Below are 20,271 nucleotides of genomic sequence, written 5' to 3'. Positions count from 1 at the left end.
TCTAAAGAATAGACTGCACAGGCATCCCACCCACACACATCCCCCACCACCTGCTCTGGCCAGCAAAACTTCCACTCCATTTTGCATGTTTCCTTTCTGGAAAATTTTCATCTTAAGGTAAGAGTGCAGTGTCAAATTTAGCATCCAAGATGATACAAATATGTAGCCAAGCTGAAGTTACTTTAAAAACCTTGATGGGTATTTCTAATTTTTTTAAACTGTAACTGACTCTCTTTAACAATGTGAAAATTAACATGTCTTCATGCATTCAATTTAATGTTAATGTTTTACTATGATATTTTATAAATACTGAAAATAAAATTAATTACTTCCTCAAGTCGTCTTTCAGTTCCTAGTGCTAAAAGGTTGTTGTATTCTCTCTCAAGGATCTGCCGTGCCTAGAGATACCAAAGTAAACAATTAAAATGGTTGAAGATGAATAAAAGGTAATAATGGACACAGATTAACCAGAAGTAGCACAAGCAAATTTACCTGTGTGTTTTGTGTTGGAATCTGTAATAATAAAGCTAAACTGCTGTAGTCAAAATTTTCATCCAGTGCTATAAGTGAACCATGTACACCACTTTCTAGAATATTATTTGCATATTCTCGGAGGCCAATGGCTTGTATCCAGCGTATGACTCGATCATTGCTCCATACCAGCACATCTGTAAGGACGTAACACCAGGTCAGTCTCCTGATACCTTGAGAACTTCCAAATTGTACAGGTGCATGTGTGTAGCTGTGCATGCACTGTGGATGTCTTACTGCTTTATTTCATTCATGAAGAATGCCAGCACTATTCATGGAGCTTTAGTGTGCTCTATTGAAAAACTCTATGTGATTAATTATCTTCAAGTAATAATGTTTCCAAGGAGAAATATGCTTCCAGAGGGGAAGGATCTCCATAATGCAATTCTTCCCACTTCCTACATAGACCTTTTCAATTTGCGGGCAAGATTTTACAGTGCAAAGGCACTGGAGAAGTAGCCATTCCTCAAGGCTTCACATGTGAGTTGAGTATTAAATATTTTGGGAGTTGTGTCAGCACCTATCACATACTAACATGCCTATCACATACTAACATAAAGTAAAAGATTAGTTCACTATTTCAGAGACAAACTATTTTTAGTACAGAAAGCTGCTAGATTTTTAAGTCCATACCAATTATAAAGCTAAGGCAACAAAACTAGCTAGGAAACCGTTTTTGAGGATTTAGCTATTCTGAAAAAGTATCCTGCCCTACCTGTAAGGTGAAGGAAAAAGTTACTTATACTAATCTTTAGAGTTATAAGTGGGAAACATAGTACTGAGTTTTCTTTACTAAGTGATGAGCTTATTCCTGAACCTTTACAAGTCCAGCTGCTGTGGCTGTTCTGGGAGCAGGATTTCTCCATTGTCTGGCTGAGAGCATCTCGCTTTTTGGGGTCAGGATCATTTGAAACACAGTGGCAGGCAGAGACCAAATCCCACCTGGGACCATGAATAACTGACTAATGCATGACGGTCATTATTACCCTTGTCCTAGAAGGAACTGAAGCCACTAGCACTGAAGCCACACTAGAATTTGAGACCAACACCCAATTCCCCTATGTCTGTCTCCAGCTAGACCCACTTGGGCTGACTGGCACTGATCCTGCATGTCCAAGGCAAAGTCTTTGCATTAGTGCATGCCATGATGTGCCTTGAACAAATGCACAACTTTTTTTTTTTAGCTCTTCTGATCAGCATTGTCCTTAAGAAGTGCTAACTGCTGTAGTCACTAGAGCTGGACAAGCTCAAAGGAATCAAAGGATTCATTTCTGATAGTTGAAAAAAACCCAGCCAGCCTAATTGTTATATATAAAAAGAACCATGCAGTGAGCTGCAACTGCTCTAGAGAGCTTTACACAGAAAAAAAAAATCTTCAGAATCAGCTGTGAAATCTTCTAATAAGGCCAGTTTTGTTCGGAACTATTCTTATGCACCAATCAACTGCCTCAGTGGTCAACCCTCCAAGCAGCATTTTCTATGATACATTTTGACATAAGTAATTAAAGGCAAAGGTTTTCAAAAGCTGGGGCATAGGGTCCTGAGTGCTCCCATTTTTTAGCGTTGCCCCCAGCACATCCCACTGAGCTGCACACCGTTTGGCCTTGTGCTTCTGAGCCTGAAAAAGGTTCAGATAAGATCCATATCCAAAACTCAGTTTAGCAAAATGTATGTGTGAAATCACCATTCAGAATTGCAGCCCCAATTCAGCAAAGTACTTAACTGTGCCAAATTTAATTTAGGATTTGTTCTGAAAAAAAATGGACTCATGTTAGTTTTGCTTAAAGCACATGCTTAAATGCTTTGCTTAAATGGCATGACAATGGGTTAACAGTGTCAAGCTTCAAAAGAAGAAACATTCCCAGTATTCATTCCCAGGAACTATCACCTTTTATTTCATGCTGACTCATTTCTCTTCGCTTTTCCAGTTCTTTTCTATCATAATTCAACCTCTTTAAACACATGATTCCATATTGCAAGCTTGTTCTGTTATTTAAAGAGAAACATTTACAGAGTTAATAAAGATAATTTTGAAGATGGGAACATATGTAGGATGTATTTCCTGAAATTCACATGAAGTGTTTCATAGTACCCATGTACGAAATCTTGAAAACAGAGGGTAAAAAAACTCCACAGACTTCAGGAATGAAATGGGAAAAAACAAAATGAGTATGTTTGAATAACTGTTTTAGCATAAGAAACCCAAAGCATTAAAAGAGGTAAAAGACCTGAAAAGGTCAGCCCTTGTGAGCCGTGAAATGTTTTGTCAAATCAGGCTTTTAAAAAGTGATAAATCAGACATTATATTAAAAAGAAATCCACTTCTTGTCACATAAACCTTATTCTCCCTAAAGTTTAAATGCCTTTATTTCCATATTTCCAATTTAACTTCCTAGCTATATCCCTAGGTAACCCAACAACTGTCAAATTGCTTGTATTGTTAACAGCTTTTATGTGCTACACACAATAGCTTTTCATTATTATGAGATCTCAGGGCTTTGAAGCTTAGCCTAGCACTTTCTGATACTTCACACCACTCAAATTATTACTGTTTCTGTATTGTCTAGAGTCTATTGACATATTAATGGTTCCCTGCTCATTACAACATTTATCTGTACCAGTATCTTGGTTTTTAGAGACGTAATTGCAATGTGGTTGCTATTACTAAAGGAATATCTCTGAATTCAGATTTCTGACAGTCAGCCCTCTCTTTTCTGTATGTTTTTCCTCAATTAAACAAGAGAAAGTGGTTTTATTCCGAGCAGCACTGAGCACTAGAACAGACTCAAAAGCGTTTTTACGGCTGTAGTTTTTATGCCCACGTACCGATGGAAACTGTCCACCATTTTGAGGTGCACGCGCAGGTCTTTCTTTGTCAGGTGGTCCAACATCCTCGCATCTACCAGGCATTCCATGAAATAACTCCGGTACTGAGGTAAGCCCAGGCTGGGCAGCCATTCGTTACCTATCCACTCATGGTTCATGTCACCGTAAGCCAGGGTCTACAGAGAGAGGAAAACGGAGAGGGGGAAAAATTCCTGAGTTTGTTCAAGACTGCACCACAGACTGAAAACAAAATATGTCTCAAAGAAAAAAATTATGTTGGAAAAAAATTAGCAATTCTGGTTTTGCTTTGCTTTAACACTGGAAGAGGGAAAAACCACTGTGAGATATTTGTTACAGACAGCAGTTTTGCCTGTTGTATCTTGTTTTCTTATGTAAGTTTTAAGGAATGTTTTCAATTTTGAGTTTTAAATGCAAGCAGATTTGTTACACAATCAAAATATGTGTGTTTCATAATCCTACATGCTTTCAATCGACCTTCTAGAATATTTATGCCAGGCAAACCCTGAACTGTTAACTGGTAATACAACCATGGCTCCAGGAAATCCACTAAGGCTTGTTTCTGTTTGTGGGGAGAAGAATTTCATAAATAGCCAATGACACTTCATAGATACACACCTGAAATCCTTTAGAGAGTAAAAGTTAGTTTAAGTTGTTTGGCACTCAGGCTTACATTTAGATGAGATATTTTCAGCTGTGAACAGTTTAAACCTAAATCCATCAAATGTAGAACTCAAGAAATTAATTGAGATAGAAGCAAACTAGGCTCCTCCTAGAAACTTGTACCCAGGCTTCATTGTTCAGCTAAAATTTCACTAGGGTGAGGAAGGGACTACATGAAAAAGCCATGCATATGGAGCTATTTTTATATGAGCTTCCCTATTAAGATGCAAAATAGATTGTAACATCTCACTTTTGTTAATTATTTTGTATGAAAAAATAGAAAACTAACAAATTGCAAAATTTATACTAACTAAACAGGATCATGCTCAGAATCATTTTCAAGCCTAACTATGTCTTTGGTTTATTTTTTAATGTCATAAATAAATGAATAACACAATTAATGGTGGATGGATATATTATCTATGAGGGAAAATATACTCCCCTTACATCTCATTCTTGTAAGATTTTGAAGAGAAAAGGAATGTCATCAGTAAAGACAGCAAGATCGTGTAAGTGTGCATATATTAGAGAGAAAAAGTTTAAAAATGTAGCTAATTGGCAGTTTTAAATGAAATATATGACAGTATTTGTAGGCTGATAACTTGGGTGTGATTTATACAATTGTTCTAAAAAAAATTTGGTGTGATTTTTAGAAAAGTTAGCTATCAAATTCATGGCATATCTCACTGTCCTATTCTGAAAAATGAGGAAAATGCTTACTCTCTAAAACTCTTAACACAGCTTTAGATGGGAGATAGAATATGTCCCTGGAATGTAGTAATTTCTTTTGTGAAAAATATTCACAACATATGTACCTATTTTTGCTTTACCTAAAAAAACTGTCCAGAGAATATATTCTCTAAAATATGAACTCTAAAATATGTAAATCATAGTTCAGTCATTGAAATACTGTCACAATATTATATTCCACTATGCATATTGATGTGCCCAATTACATTATTATCAACATTCAATTTTTAAAAGTCACATGAAAAATCATACCTGAGCCCAACTGCCTTCTTCAGACTCCTTCTGTATTATCAGCAGGAAGCAATTAGTAAAGCAGGTAAAAAGACAATAAAAATTAGTTATAAAAAGATGTGATTTTCATATGCATGTTAATGAAAATGAAAATATTCACATAAAGTGCACAAATAAAATAACTGCCCAATGGCAATGTCCTAGGCTAAACTACCTGGAAAATTGTAAGACCAAGACCATAAAATGTAGCTAAGTTTTCAAGATAGAAAATAATTATATCTTGGTGAAATTTTACAGCATTATTTAAACACTCTTCACAGTTTCACAATTAAAACACAAACACTTGCCTAAAAATTTGGGCATTAGGGATGTAGTTTTGTGTTTCTAGTTTGACTTTAAAACATTAACAATAAAAAGATGTCTTCTTGAGAAGGTATTGTAAAGGAGCTTTTTACATAACATTTTTTATGGAAAAACTGTATTTTTCTGGCTGGCCAGTTAAACAGGATCAACTCTACTTCTTGTTAGTTCAGTGCTGTTACATTTGCATTTATCTTTACTAACAATAATAGAAGTAGAAATGAGCTCAGTCTAAAAAAAAACAATTATGAGAATTGGCTTCCTTACTGCTTATTAAAAAACATAAAATACTTTAACAAGCATAAACTTTGAAGAAATAATTCCTTATTGCATCAAAATTTAGCTCCAGAACCTCTCCCACCATTTATGGATTGGGATGACTATAAAGTTTGCTAAACTGAAGATAATTTTTTAGAGATCTCACTGGAACATTGCATCATCTTTCATAAGCACATTTATAGAGTTATGATATGATGTTAACAATCAAAATCAAAATTTACATATATTCCAAATTGAAAAAAAAGTCTTACTTTAGTACGACTTTTTTTAAGACTTTTTAAGACTTAGTTAAGGGAGAGGTTTGACAAAAATCAATAAATAAATGACACTCTCCATGTGTGTCTGAAATCAAAGATCATTAATACCCAAGTATGGACAAGAAAGACTCAGCATTAATGAAAACATGAAGTTGTTTAATGCACCACTCTCAAGCCTTTTCTTATTTCTATGTCAGCAAATACAAAACACCATTTAGAAGAAGAGGGAGTAGATTACAGGAGAAATGTTGCACCTGTAACTATGACAATTTCATTTCATTTCATGAGGTTTGACGGTGGCTCTGAAACTATTATATACTCTTAGAAGTCCAATACTGGTTTTAGGGTCATGCAATTTTTGTGATGGCAATACCATTTGCTGAAAAATTATGTAACTGTTCCTTAAATTCAATTTCATTACTCCCTGCAACTTTCGAATGGCATGCTTTGGGACGCATCCTACAGAAGATATGGCACCTGTGTTGAAGCAGGAACAGGCCTATTCTCTTTGGAGCACTGAAACCATTGGAAGTGGAAGCGGAATGACTAACCGTTTTAGCTGGAGCAGCAAGGTTTTCCATTTCTTCGTGGGTCACCCAGACATTGCCTGAGGGCTACAGACAAGGCCCGCAGGAGGGCAGGTGGGATCCACATTAGGTAAGCAGTGGTAAAGAAGAAAGGCAGCACCACTGTAAGTTAACAGCGCATCACCATCAGCACAAGCACGTTCTTGCCTCTACCGAGCTGCAACTAGAGACAACTTTAGACAACTTGGTTTGTATCTTTCATTAGCGGCTTCTGAACAGATGGGGTGGAGTATTACAACTAGAACTGATGGATGGAATCCGGCAGAGCACTGCCACAAAGGAAAGAATAATAGTTAAAGCTGCATTTCATAAACAACTGGCAAATGCAACCTTTAGCTCACAGCTCTGTGCACAGGTAAGCTTCAGCTCCCAAAGATTTTCCAGCCTAAATATTCTGCACAAGTCACAAGCTCATATTGTAATCTAAATAATGAATACTTCTCCCATGTTTCTGTAAATCAAAATGTCAAGAAAATTCACTTCTAAAACTATTTGTCCTCATCCTATTGTTTTTCATCAAATGGTTAGCAGGACACTGAGGAGAGTCAGGGAGGGAGCATGGATGTGTGCTGTGTTTTCTGGAGACCTGAGATAAATTAACTCCTTTCCTGCAAAAAAGGGGAAGCAGAAAGACTGGAGACTCAGAAATGAACATTCCAGAGCAGGGAGGGCAGCTTTGTGTGCACACAGTTACGCAGGAAGAATTAAAAAAACAAGGCAAAACTATTCCCAATGTTTTTAGCTTGAACATAATATTCCCTCACTTCATAAGTGTAAATGCTTTTATGCTTGAAAATATCCTCTTATGCTCTTAAAATCAAAATTAATTTTTTGTAGTAATTCAAACATCATATTAAGTCTTTACTGTTTTACTTTGGTGAAATCCACTACAATTCATAATATTACCATGACAACACACCAAACTGTTTTCAGGGAAGAAAGTATCAGACAGCAAACTACAATATTTAAAGAACATGAGCAACATGGAGATAAAAGGGCAATCAATGGCAACATTAGTGCTGCTTCCCAGTTATTTATGTAGGTCACAAAGGTATCTGAATTCTAATTTCCACAAAAAATTCTCCATAAATCCAATGAAGACAAGATATTACAAAATAGAAATATTATTAACATAATCATTATTATTGCCTTTCTAGTAGAAATCTGACTTACACCAGTTGAGTAGTAGTCTTAGTCCTTCACTTCTGTGCCATGTTTACCATCTGATCCCCCTTTTTGTTAGTCTCCATTGCTTCTTGCATCTCCATTACCATCAGCATATCACAGCATTAAAAACTTCCCTTTTGTTATCTTGTTTCTTTTTGTCCTCATCAGTTTAGCCTATTTTTTCCTGCTTTTTATATATAGCACATTCATTCTTTCTCTCCTCTGATCTATTTCCTTGCTCTTTTTGATATATTCCCCTTTCCTTTCAGACTTGTATCTCTGTGTATCTTTACTTGCTTCCCTCCTTTCTGCCACCACTTTCTCTTCCTCACTGAATGCACAGGCTCCCCTTCCACTTTCCAGATGCTCCCCTCACACTTCCAATCCCTGCTTCTCTTAAAAGCATGAAGAACCCAAAGCCAGCTCATTTGTATTAGATAACATTTGAAAGGGTGCAAAAAGAGGGAATGGGAAAAAGACTCAAAAGAGCTGTGTTCCTGCATGACCTCTCCCAACACCTGCCTCCCCTCCACCCTAAAAAAAGAAATAAAGAAAGAGAACAAACAAACAAAAAAGAGAAACGCAATCTGATTAGGCTGGTAAAGATGATTTGAAGAAAGAGGAAGGCAAAAATAAGGGCAAAATTACAAATAAGATGCTTGATACCAATTTGGATAACATCAAGGATAATCAAAACAATGACTTAAAAAAAAGAACATCTGATAAAAGAAAAACATCAGCAATCAACAATCAAAGAAATGATGAACAGGTAGCTCAGAGTCTCTATTAGACAGTTTTCACTGATTGTGAAGTGTGTGTTATCACAGAGCCACTCTGGTTCTATAAAAGTTTTTCTGCAGACACCTGTAGGGTGAAGTGGGAAGAAAAAGTTAGCTGAACACGACTCACTGTTCTGGATGTTGGAGGTGCTGATGGACTTGTCAATGACACCATCTCCTGGATTGCTAATCGGAGTTTTAGGCGATGGAGAGGATTGCTGATTCCAATTTCTCTCTGAATCTCAGTGTCAGACAAAGCAGACATGATAGCTCCGCTCTTCACGTTGGCACGGCAGGCAGCGACATACCAGGCTGGCATCCCCAGCCAGAGCTGCCAAGAGAAAGGACATTTCATCCAAAGCATTGCTTCATCTCTCAAAGGAAATTACAATCACAGAATATCCTCAGCTGGAAGGGACCCACTGGCACAATCAAGTCCAACTCTTGGCTCTGCACAGAACAGCCTCAAGGATCACATCATGTGCCAAGAGCATTGTCCAAAAGCTTCTTAAACTGTAAGACTTGGCGTCATGACCACTAATAACCAATTAATTAATGACCAAGAACAAACAATTAATTTGTCAGGACACCTAGCAGTCTGAATAAGCATGGTAACACACACAAATAAGTATGAATATCATAGTCTCTAACAGAACAAAATTGTTTCAGAACCTTTGAAACTGTCATGATTTCATGTGAATTCTTTTTGCTTTTACTGTAATCAGAACTTTAAAGCAAGGTATGCTTTGAAATATTTTTAGAGCTGCTTCCATCCCCTGGGCTACTCCTTTCCCAGGTTTTAATGACCAAGTACTGGCACTGGATGGTGTAAATTAGAAAATGATCTGAGAGGAATTAAGTAATTTTTTCACTTTTGTACTAAAATTTGGCTATTTCTTTTTTAACATGGTGTACCCAAAACACACAATCCTACATTTCTTAGCTTTTATCTTCTGAGTAGAAATTAACCAAGCCCAGTTCAAATAATCAGGGACAGACTTTACAGTAAATTTGGACCTACTGAGTGTGAATTACTCTTGTTTTTCTCAGCTTTCTCATTTTATGCTGCCTCATTAATATGAATGTCAGTGTCTACAGCTCTTTTTTTCCCAAAGGAGGAAATTTCATACCACACATGTGAGGTTTTTAATCATGGTGTGAAGTACATTATGCTTAGCAAAACCTGTGAGAAGAACATAAGCAGGGAATGCCATAATCACTGAGATTTTAGGGATAACATAATGGAAAACAAATTCACTTAGCTATGTGCATATCAAATAGGCCATCAGAATTTAGCTGATTCCATTGGCTGTCTTTTGTTTTTTCTCTTAATAAAGGCTTACTAAAAGAGGACACAAGGTCCAGGAAATGAAGAAATTCACCAAAAAATCTGGAAAGCAGTGATGAATTGAAAGGATTTTCATTTCATTTGACACAGTAGGGGGAAGAAGTGTGTGGTTCTTAATAGGTTTATACTTTATCTGGGAAATATTTCCATAAAAGACATCTGTTAGATCACTTTCCCTGTCACAGGGAAAACAGACTTGACTGTCAAGTTGCAGAAGGCTCAGTCAGGCTTTGAGTCCTGAAGTACCACAGAGGTTGAGACATGACTGCATTGTTTGAGTAAGTCCTTCCCACAGATGGGATTAGACACTACCATCCATCCAGTGCTAGTCTGAGCCTGAAAACATGATCTGATTCCAACAAACTGTTACAAAATACAAAGTTTCATGAAAGAAAAAAAACAAAAAAAAAACCCCAAAAATAATATAGGTAACACCCAGCTGCACTTAAACAGCCATGAAAAAACCATGCGTAGCTTCAAAATGTATTTCACCACCTCATTTTTTTTACATTAATTTTTTTTCACACATACACTTGGAAAGTAGAAAAGCATAAACACTGGGAATTATTCACACTGCAGAAATAAACTGTTTGCTGCTCATTAGGTAAATTATTTCTTTAACAAAATAGCTCTCTAGCAGAAAACAACATTACATGAACAGTCTCTAAAAAGAGAAGACAGAAATAATTCTAGACAGACAACTCAGATATTGAGAGCAATATATTTTTCCAGAATTAAGAAAACACAAAATTTTTAAATTATTTCTCAACTATGTCTGTGCTACTTACAAACGACAAGAATAAATGCTAAGGGTGAAAAGCCCTGTGAAGTTTGAAAATTTCATAATATACTTCTAAATTGTGAGTATTTTTCTCCTTTAATATTACCTTTATTCTGTATTTGAAGTGACACATATTTTTCTTTAGGAGAGTATGAAATGTACTGATGCTCACAGAATAAACACACTAGTCCTATCCTTATATATTTTTGTCATCAGTTTTCAATCTGCACTTACTACTGTGACCTAAACTTCCTGTTGAGCTCTCCTGTGCTACTGTCATCATATTCCCCAAGAACTGCACAGATCCTGATTTCTCTTTACAGCCCCTCTCTTAGACAGTGGGAAGCATATCCTATTTTTCAGGGAAGAATCAAGGAGAAAAAAAAGTAAGGCTTAACTTGTCAAAAACTGCTTGAAACTGCAGATCTCCTTGAAATATGAGGGTATTGGTATGCAGAAATTACAGACTTTTGTATTTTCATGTCTCCAGCAAATCAGCCTTTACTGTAATACTAAGTATTTCTGACTGATATAAATCTGGTTACAGAACTCCTAAAGTTGTATGACAAAGCAAAGTAGTGGCCAAATAAAAGATTGTTCCATATTAACAGAGATTTTTTGGGAATGAGGATATAATCCTATTTTCAAAGATCATATACAAATACTTGCATTGACTTTCGGCAGTTTTCATTTTGTATTTTTCATTAGGTACCCTCAGCAATTCCAATGTGAAGCTGAAATTAGTGCACACTAGCTGCTTTCTTTTCTCATCTTTCATTTATTCACTAGCATATTTCTGTCAAAGGTTTGGAGAGGGATCTCTTTTTTCTATTGCAGGGGAAAACTTGACAAAGTCTAACTGATGATCAATGGATGATAGCTAGAGCAGGCAGGAAAAAAGTTGTGAATAGGTAGAGATGCTTGGTATAGTAAGGAATAGACTTGTTCTTTGAGCCAACAAAGAGTTTGTATCTGCACTGAAGTGTTTCAGCCTTGCTAAATAAAAGTGACTGTAGATTTGTATAAGATCATTCTTTCTGCAGCCTTCTCCCCTCAGCATCTGTGTACGGTTTTTTTTGAGTAGTTCCTTCACCTAAAACATTCATTGATTACTTTGTCAAAATTGATGACAGCTCTGCTGAATGTTTTTTTCTTCCTGACTTCCAAAACTCATTCGTTTATGTTTTCCCAAGTGCCTAAAGGACAGCTCTCTGCACATTGGAGTTCATATATGAAGGCACTGCCTGTCAAATCAGGGAGATTTCAACCTGGGTCTCCCACACTGCAGGTGAAAATTATGAGGAGATTTTCCATTATGTTTTTAAAATGTAGAAAGCTACAAATTCTTCACATTTATTTAAAATTAGCACATCATTCTACAAAAAATATCTGTGGAGTTCCTAGACATTTAGAGGCCAAGTAATTCAAAGATTTAAAAATGTTGGGATTCAAGCGCATTTCTGGTCCTCCTCCCACTGTGCAATTCTGACTTACTTTTTTCAGCTCTAGTCTCTAATTTACACCATCCAGTGTCAAAGCCCACGTAGTGCTGATGGCACAGCGCACAGCAGGAGAGGAAGAGGCTGTAACAGTCTCTTTTAAGATTTGTAAGGACACAGAAGCAATTCACAAATGTGACTCACATTTTCAAGTTATGGCCAGCACCTACCTCCAGCCAGGCAACCACCGTCGGTCCATCCCACTGTGCGAAAGGCAAACCTTTCCTCCGAGCCTCTTCCAGAAGTTCATGTCTAAAAATGGATCAAGAAATGGTAAATATGTGCAGTTATGTGCTGGGACAAAAAGATGCAACTTTGCCTTTTTGTGAAGGGCAATAACAGTGAAGCACAATGACAGGCATAGAAAAAGCACAGAACACACCAGTTAACAATACAGCTCTTTCTCCTGTTGAATGTACTCTCAATCTATTCCCAATTCTTCATTTTTTCTGACATCCTTTTAAACATCTAACATACAAAAGGCAAGGTTTCTGTCTCTTCTTTAGCCAAAACAATAAAAAATCGGTATACCCTATAATAAAGGTGTATCAAAACAGACATTGCTGAAGAGAAAACTGAGGGACTCCTGAGACTAACTTATCTCTGATCTGGTAGTGACTCAGTAAGGCCCAGAAGTGGCAACTTCTAGACATGAACTAAGCATGGATGTAATGCAGCTGGATGTGAGAGGTGTTTGTGTTTGAAACACTAAGCCAGCTGTACCAGCTATGCTCAGTGCTATGGCCTGTGCAGTACAGCTATTCTGTACCTTAAATGTGCCATCTCTGGCTATTGAAGAGTTGATTATATCTTTGGTAGTTCCATGTTTGGATCTTTTTAATTATTTATTATAGATAAAAGAATTCTGTATGGTTTACTGATGTATTTTTATAATTATAGAATTGATGTGATTTCTCAATTTTATATATATATACATATATAGGTCTGTCTATTGAGTTGATCAAATACCAATCCAGCTCCTGTATCTGCAGTTTTTTTGGACTAAAACTGGTGTATATGTAAAACATCATTCTCAAAGCTTAATTGATACTTTTAATATGGCTGTACTAAACATTTGGTATAGTTACATATAAACTACTCAGCTAGACTACCGGGAAAATGCTCTATATTAAAAACATTCTGCTATTTCACCAGATATTTCCACTGTGGTGATGGTGTAGAAAAAGCAGTCCTTCAAATGTCTTTTTTTTCTGGTATTTAACAACATGCTTTCAGCTGCCTCCCACTGAGCAAACCACAAAAGAATGCTCTCTGCAACAAGCTGTAGTGAAAAACAAATTAGACAGGGACTATGCTAATGTAGTATTCAAATTTGCTTACATTCCCAAATAACAAGAAAATCTTGGAATTATGGCTTCAATTTTTTTCTGTCCCCCTTTATTATTACAGCCTTTGTGGTTCAGTTATCCCTTGACAATATGTCACCGCCTCAGCAGCCTTTCAAATATATGTACTGTAAAATCAGAGCAGATAGAAGCAACGGAGTGGTCTTATTTGTAAGGAGTAGTCCTTTGGGGATTTTTGCATTGCCAAGGGGCCACACTGAGTGAATTCGGCTTTAGCAGAAAACAGAACTCAAATAATAGATTTTGCATACAGGTTTAAATCCCCGGCTCTGAATATTTATGGAAAGCAGGCTGCTTTATCTTCTGAGCTTATGCTGTAGTAATATTTAACATTACAAATACTTGACAGCATTACTGAAATTGATACAGCTTCTCCTCCTACACAGCCTTTGCAGCAGACCTTCCTTTGTCACTGGGATATCCCAAGCCACTGTGGAGCTATCCTTGGTTTCTGTGAAAGCAAAACCCTCAGTAAAACAAGAAGTTGCTCTCTGAGTACATGTTACCTTCAGCAGGCAATGGGGATGCAGGAAAGGCATATTCCCAGGGAGATAAGTAGTGAATGTCTATGAAAGGTATTCACCAGCCTGCTTAGGAGAGCAGAATTAAGGCATGGCCAGACTTGGCCACATCTCAGCTCCCTGTGGATGAGGTATTTGGGTTGCAGCCTTCCCTCAGGGCTGGTTCTGCAGGTGGTACAGTGGTGCTGTCCCTCCCACAGATGCTACAACAGGACTGCAGGTCTCCTGCTGCTACCAGGTCCGAGAGCTGGCATGGCCATTCTTAGGGAGACACAAGCTTTCAGGAATGCCCTTGCCTCACCTGGCCACCTTTGGTGTCCCATGGCAGAGCATGGGTGAACAAAACCCTGTACAATGTGCTCCTTCCCTACAACCAGCCCAGTCCTGGGGAGCAGCCCCTTCTGCAGCTGGGAGTCCATCCCTGGAGGAACCTCATCCCAGAGTTCTTTTATCTGAGCTATTCTCTTCAATCATCCCAGCTGAAAGCTGGGCTGGTTAACATGCTAAGTAGAAAATGAGATCATGCCTTTGAGGGTCACTGGCCTTCCTTGCTTGTGTTGGTTTCCTGCTCCAAGCAAGAAAGCAGCAGCACCTGGACTACAAGGAGGTGGGAAGGAAGTCTGGGCCTCTTGGATTTGGTGCTAAACCTCTGCATGGCTTCAGGAACTGAGATACCTGAAGAAGAGGCATTGGCACTTCAAGGTCTCACTTCCATGAAAAACCCAGTTCCTTTATACTGGAATTACAGAGCACATATTTCTAGGGAGTCTTCTGTGACTTTGCAACATCTGTACCAGCCCGAGGCTTGGTGTGGAGGCTTACAGTCATTCCAGTGATCCTCAAACCAATACATTCTCCCAGAGTGGGAAAGCACTTCTGTTACTTCAGAGGCAGTCTGGCTCACAGAGCTAAAGGAAAATAGAGCTGTGGTTACTGATTTCAGCTCAAGAAAATGGGGACAGGCCAGAAATGAGATGCCATATATATATGTGTGTGCGTATATATACATATATATATATATATATATGTGCTATAACCAAAGCCTTTAGTTTGATAAATGTAACCCAAATGGCCTTTGCATGTAGAAGGAAATTGCTCTGAATTGAAAATACTTTTAGCATAAAGATAAAAATCCTGTACTCAGACATGCACATGAATTATAGGCATCATAAGGGTTGTGCCTCCCTCACCGATGCAGAAGGATAGTAAAAGGACTTTTATAATATTTTCTTGCCTTAAAAAGAATTTAATGCTTAAAAACTTAGGATTTCTTCCTCAGATGATTCTTATAAACAGCACTGAAATAGTAAAGTTAATGGAAATTATCATTTACTTTTGGAATATTAGTTTTTGACTACTTCTTAATACAAACTAGGAGATCTGTGAAACCTGAACCTTCAAGCCTTCAAACCTGAACCTTTATGAGCCAAACCTAAACTCAGAATTTCTATTTTTTGACTAAGAGATACATTCTTAAGTTTACCCTAAGGAAACTTAAAAAATCCTAAGGAATGGTGTGGCCAGGGTTTTTTTTTGGTCATATGAACTAGCACTATAGAAAAAAAATCCACTCTTTCATTAAATTAAAAGTATCATGTAGGAAAAAATATGCACTGTTTTTACCAATTGTGCAAATCAGCTGAAAAATTAATCCAGTGACCTGCCTGTTTGGAATAGAAAACAATATTTTAGAATGGACAGGATGTTGTCTACAATTGTCATTACAGGATAGTCACTGGCTTCCTGAAAACAGAAGAACCCCAAAGCAAAATATTGGTAACTGCAGTTCAATTTTCCTTGCAAACACATACAGCTGATGACAGGAGGAAGAAGGGACAAATGCACTCCCTCTTCCCTTCATTACAAATAGAGGGTTTGGGGGATCATGAAAAGCATTATACAGACAATCTAATTTAGAAGGTTCCTCGCAGGGGAACTGGGGATTTTCCCCTCCTCAGACTCCGTCAGAGGAGTACTCCATGTTACAATGTGTCCATGTTGCATTGGCAAGGAGGAAGGGGATTGAAATGCAATTATTTCCATGCTTGCTTAGGATTTTGGCAGCATATGAAAACAAGCTGATAAGGAAAAACTGACATTAATTAGGCACTACTAGAAATGACATTATTTTGCAGATAGGGGTTTAAACCACTTACTACCACTGGAATGAATTTCAAATTAAAGTCATATTTTTAAAGATAATATTATTACTGCTGAAGAACAAAATCTTCTTCCTGGAGATATTATGGGAGTATCTGGAATATGCTATTTAAAATATATCATTACTCTGAGCCTGGTTTTGTAAAGTCTGGAAATTCCATGAACATCAACTGTTTAACATCAATCCAACATTGGGAAATACTTTGTGTGTTTTAGGGAGAGTCACGTGAAGTGGGCTGTTTTCACATTTTTATTAAAGACAGTAAAGAAAAGTCACATAATGTCAAGTTGTTTTGTGAAGCTGTGTGTTGGAGAAGCAGAGTTGCTGTCCTAGCACTGACTTCTGATATTTAATCCTTCCCAAAATAACTTGCTAAGGACATTGTTAACACTGGGCCACTTGCCTCAGCACCACTCATCCACGAGCCCGGTACAACACATTGCCCAGATCAACCTAAAAACCTGAGAGCACAACTGTCCCATAGCATGGGGACTTCTGAATGCTTCAATAACCCCTTGGACAGGAGAAGTACATGGAAGCAATAGGAAGGCAGAAAAAGTGAGTGAAATTATCCTGCAAATCTACTTCATATGTGTTCTCTCATACCAAGGAAATTCTAACTCTGTATCAGCAGCTGTCATCAATTCATTGCATAAAGCCCAATGAACTTTATTAAAAGCATTAATAATCTTTAAATAGAACTTGTGTAGGATGTTAATGCTATCTTGACTTAAAGTGTGTCATTCAGTGGCATTCAATTTTCTTCACAAAGACAAGGCTGCCCACCATGAAGCAAACAAGCAAAGACAGCTCAGGATTTCTAACACACATACTGCAAATACTCTGTGCAATACACGACAGCCAGACATTGTCTTGATGAAATACAAACAATACTTCAACACAGATCTCAATATTTCTGCAAGTAATAGGATTTACTCTGATATCTAATAGGGTTCATGTGAAAAGACCTCAGGGATATTATACTGCATAAAACAAATTATGTCTCTTAATTAAAACATAATCATAAATCTGAGATAAATTGACAAGGAGTCACAGTGAAGTCAAGAGCCAGATCATGCTTCTAAAACACAAGCAGAATTGATTTAAATATCTGGCTAATGGGTAGATTGTGAAATGGCCTTTAGACACAGACATTTTCTCAAACACAAAACAGATTGAGGTTTTTACCTAGCAGGTCCTCTGACTATGAACTGACATTATTATGGTTATTGTGATCACCAATATTAAAATGTTTAATTTATAACAAAGTACTGCATATTATAGGCTTCTAGAAGACAACCAGACAAAAAAGACAGACCAAATATCTTGCATTTATCTGAGTAATCCTATGATTTCAAGGTAAGATTAAACACATCTGCCGCTTGAAATCTAACATACATTCAAAGTCTGAAAAAAAGAGGAGACAGGATTTCTAATGAATTAAACTGGAATTAGATTTTATCCTTTCTATTGTCATTTGCCAACTATTTAAGACATGCCAGAATCTGTAACTCAGGACATTGCATGAAAAAATAAAAGTTGAATTTGTATAAGTTCATAATATCTAATAAAAATATCAACTTGCATTTTCTATATATAGAAACATTTTCTATAGAATAATTTTCAAGATACATTTTCTACATATGTACTTTCTGCAAGACTATAAATGGATTTAAAGTAGGAAGTGGAGTGGGAGGTTGGGGAGAGACTCAACAGTTCTTACTGCCACACAATTCAGATTTAATTTAATCTGGAAGGATCCAACTGATTAAAAGACTGCACTAATTAAAATCTATGCCAGATCCTGTTTGAACTTTGACACTTAAGTGATCTGGATTTTAAATGATTGGAATAATTTAATCCCTTGTTCTCCTTTCTGATATCAAATATCAGGTCAGACTGGAAACAATGGACAAAATTCAATCTCCAATATTTTACAAGATGTTTTGTATTCAACTTTAGGGAGTTTTCAGAAAAAGAGGACTGAAATACAGAAATCAAGATGTAAGTAATAAACAGAATGTTTTAAAATCTATAAAATAAGGAAGTATAATTTCCACAGTAGCCCAGACTAAAACATAACAGTGCTGTGGATATTCCATGTTAGGTTTACATTTAAGCTGTATGCAAACTGAAGGGCAGCATTCTTTTTTTTCTGAAGCTGTTTATTTGGCTAAGTGAAGGACATTCAGGAATGGATAAGACAAACCCTGGCAAATAGATCTTCAGAGGGCTAGTATCAAAAACCAAATAAAACAGCTGTGAAATAAGCAGACTTGCATAATACACAGTCTTGCAATCTCGTGTGTATTGTACTACATCAGAGACCCTCAGCGGTCCCAGGCTGGTCAAATGTTATCAAATCTCTTTTTATAAAGCAATTTCATAATCAAATACTATAATATATTGCGGTAACCCTTGTTCAAAACTAAGTTTTGTATCCTTTCACCTACTGAAATTTCCTCCTTAAGTCCGCAAATTCTTATTCAAGAAGAAATAAAATTTCTACAATAGATCAAAGAAGAGATGAAAATTTTAAACTTGATATCAGGTTAATTACTAAAACCAAAACAAACAAGAAAATGAACTGGTGAAAGAGAAAACAGTAAAATTATATGCACAAATAAAATATTTTTGCATATATGTTTGCTTTGAAACAACATGAGTGTTCAAACAGAAAAAAAAATTTGTATACTCTGTGAGTCTTTTGTGATTCAATTAAACAGAATTCATGCCTTAACAGCATTTGTTAAACTCATAATTTTTCCACTGTCTTTAACTCTCAAATGCCTTTGTGATTCTGGACTTTAGAACTCCCAAAATGTGTTTATTAGAAAAAAAAAAATTACAGAAGTTATCTAAGTTATCTCCAAGTAGTTAACTCATTCTGTCAAGCACTTCAGGAACAAGTCCTGACCTAAATTTGTGAATGATTTCAAGGTTTTCAGTTATTCTGAGTACTTTGAAAGCTTTCATTTTTTTTTGCATGGATTCAGTTTCAGTTTTCTGAATGGATTTGTTACATAAGATTCACGGAAAAACAAAAAAAAAAGTAGGAATAAAACATAGAAAATAAACATGGTGCTGAAGATTAATATGTTCAGCGACCATGGCATTTTAACTTACCCAGATATGCTTTTCATGAGATGAAGAGAGATGAATGGAAAAAAAAAAGCACATAAATGTTAATGAACATATAGTAGTCCATAAAAAAAATAAATAGTATGATAGATAAAATAATATAACCATTATAACTACAGAAATCTTTGTAATTGATATTTCAATGCTTTAGAAAACTTAAGTGCTCTTGTGAGGAGCAATGAAATTGTTAAAATGAGATTTTCATTAAACTCATGGTGGCTATTTATTAGGAACCACTCAGCACAGCACATCTTCCATCAACAATACACATTCATGCCAAAGATCTGTAAACACAGCAGATGTGGAGTAGGTTTTCAAATCAAAGCTTTTTGCTTAGCTTTGAATAATTTCACAAGGGTTTTTGTGCAACCCTAAAAATCTTGAAAATCCCAAACCAAATTACCACAGATACACAGTAAAATTGAGTGGATTACATACCAAGGTTTACTTTTCTATGTGCATTTTAATAATATCTTAGCAAAATATCTCATCGTAATCTAAAATGACCTAGAACTGGTTGTAAAATTTTATATTTGCAGTTTTAATGTGAATGAGGTATGTTTTAGTTTCAGCAATCATTCTAACACTGTATCAGTAGCAACAGTGGTATGAATGATTTGCCCTCTAGGTAACCTATTATTGCCAATATAACAGGTACAGTATATGGAGGAGAAAGTAGGATTGCTGTAGTCATTGCTGATAATAAACTTTCCACGTCATCCATTAGTTGCTATCATAAAAAAGAAAATTATAGACCTGAATGGAACCCAGACACCACAAAATATTACACTTCTATTGACAAATTATTTACAGAGATCTAGAAATGCTTGGTAGATATATTTGTAATAAATCTGAGGTGAAAAACCTTTCCTGTGTTTAACTAAGAAGAGGTTGCAGACATTTCAGTCAGTTCAGAAGGGCATTGGTTTTGAGGACTTCAATTTTGCTTTCATGTGTGCAAGATCAGCAAAACAGCTGGGAGAGAGTAGAGAAAGTGCAACACAG

The 20,271-nt window shown here is 36.5% G+C and overlaps 1 protein-coding gene across 11 annotated transcripts in view; it reads right to left on the bottom strand.

Annotated features, from left to right (window-relative positions):
- PPFIA2 (PTPRF interacting protein alpha 2) overlaps positions 1–20,271 on the bottom strand; it is a 290,199-nt gene that overhangs the window by 7,579 nt on the left and 262,349 nt on the right. For all 11 annotated transcript variants that reach the window (XM_063154956.1, XM_063154954.1, XM_063154955.1 and 8 more), the window contains 8 exons: positions 12,247–12,328; positions 8,579–8,779; positions 6,467–6,529; positions 5,041–5,070; positions 3,358–3,533; positions 2,420–2,517; positions 493–668; positions 330–398 (listed from right to left, as the gene is read on the bottom strand). In XM_063154956.1, coding sequence (XP_063011026.1) covers positions 330–398; positions 493–668; positions 2,420–2,517; positions 3,358–3,533; positions 5,041–5,070; positions 6,467–6,529; positions 8,579–8,779; positions 12,247–12,328 — 895 coding nt within the window. The remainder of the gene's footprint in view (positions 1–329; positions 399–492; positions 669–2,419; positions 2,518–3,357; positions 3,534–5,040; positions 5,071–6,466; positions 6,530–8,578; positions 8,780–12,246; positions 12,329–20,271) is intronic.

This window comes from Melospiza melodia, chromosome 4 (genome assembly GCF_035770615.1).
Source record: "Melospiza melodia melodia isolate bMelMel2 chromosome 4, bMelMel2.pri, whole genome shotgun sequence".
NCBI lineage: Eukaryota > Metazoa > Chordata > Aves > Passeriformes > Passerellidae > Melospiza > Melospiza melodia.
The sequence above is the reverse complement of the archived record's forward strand: the minus strand, read 5'-3'. Positions and strand labels throughout refer to the sequence as shown.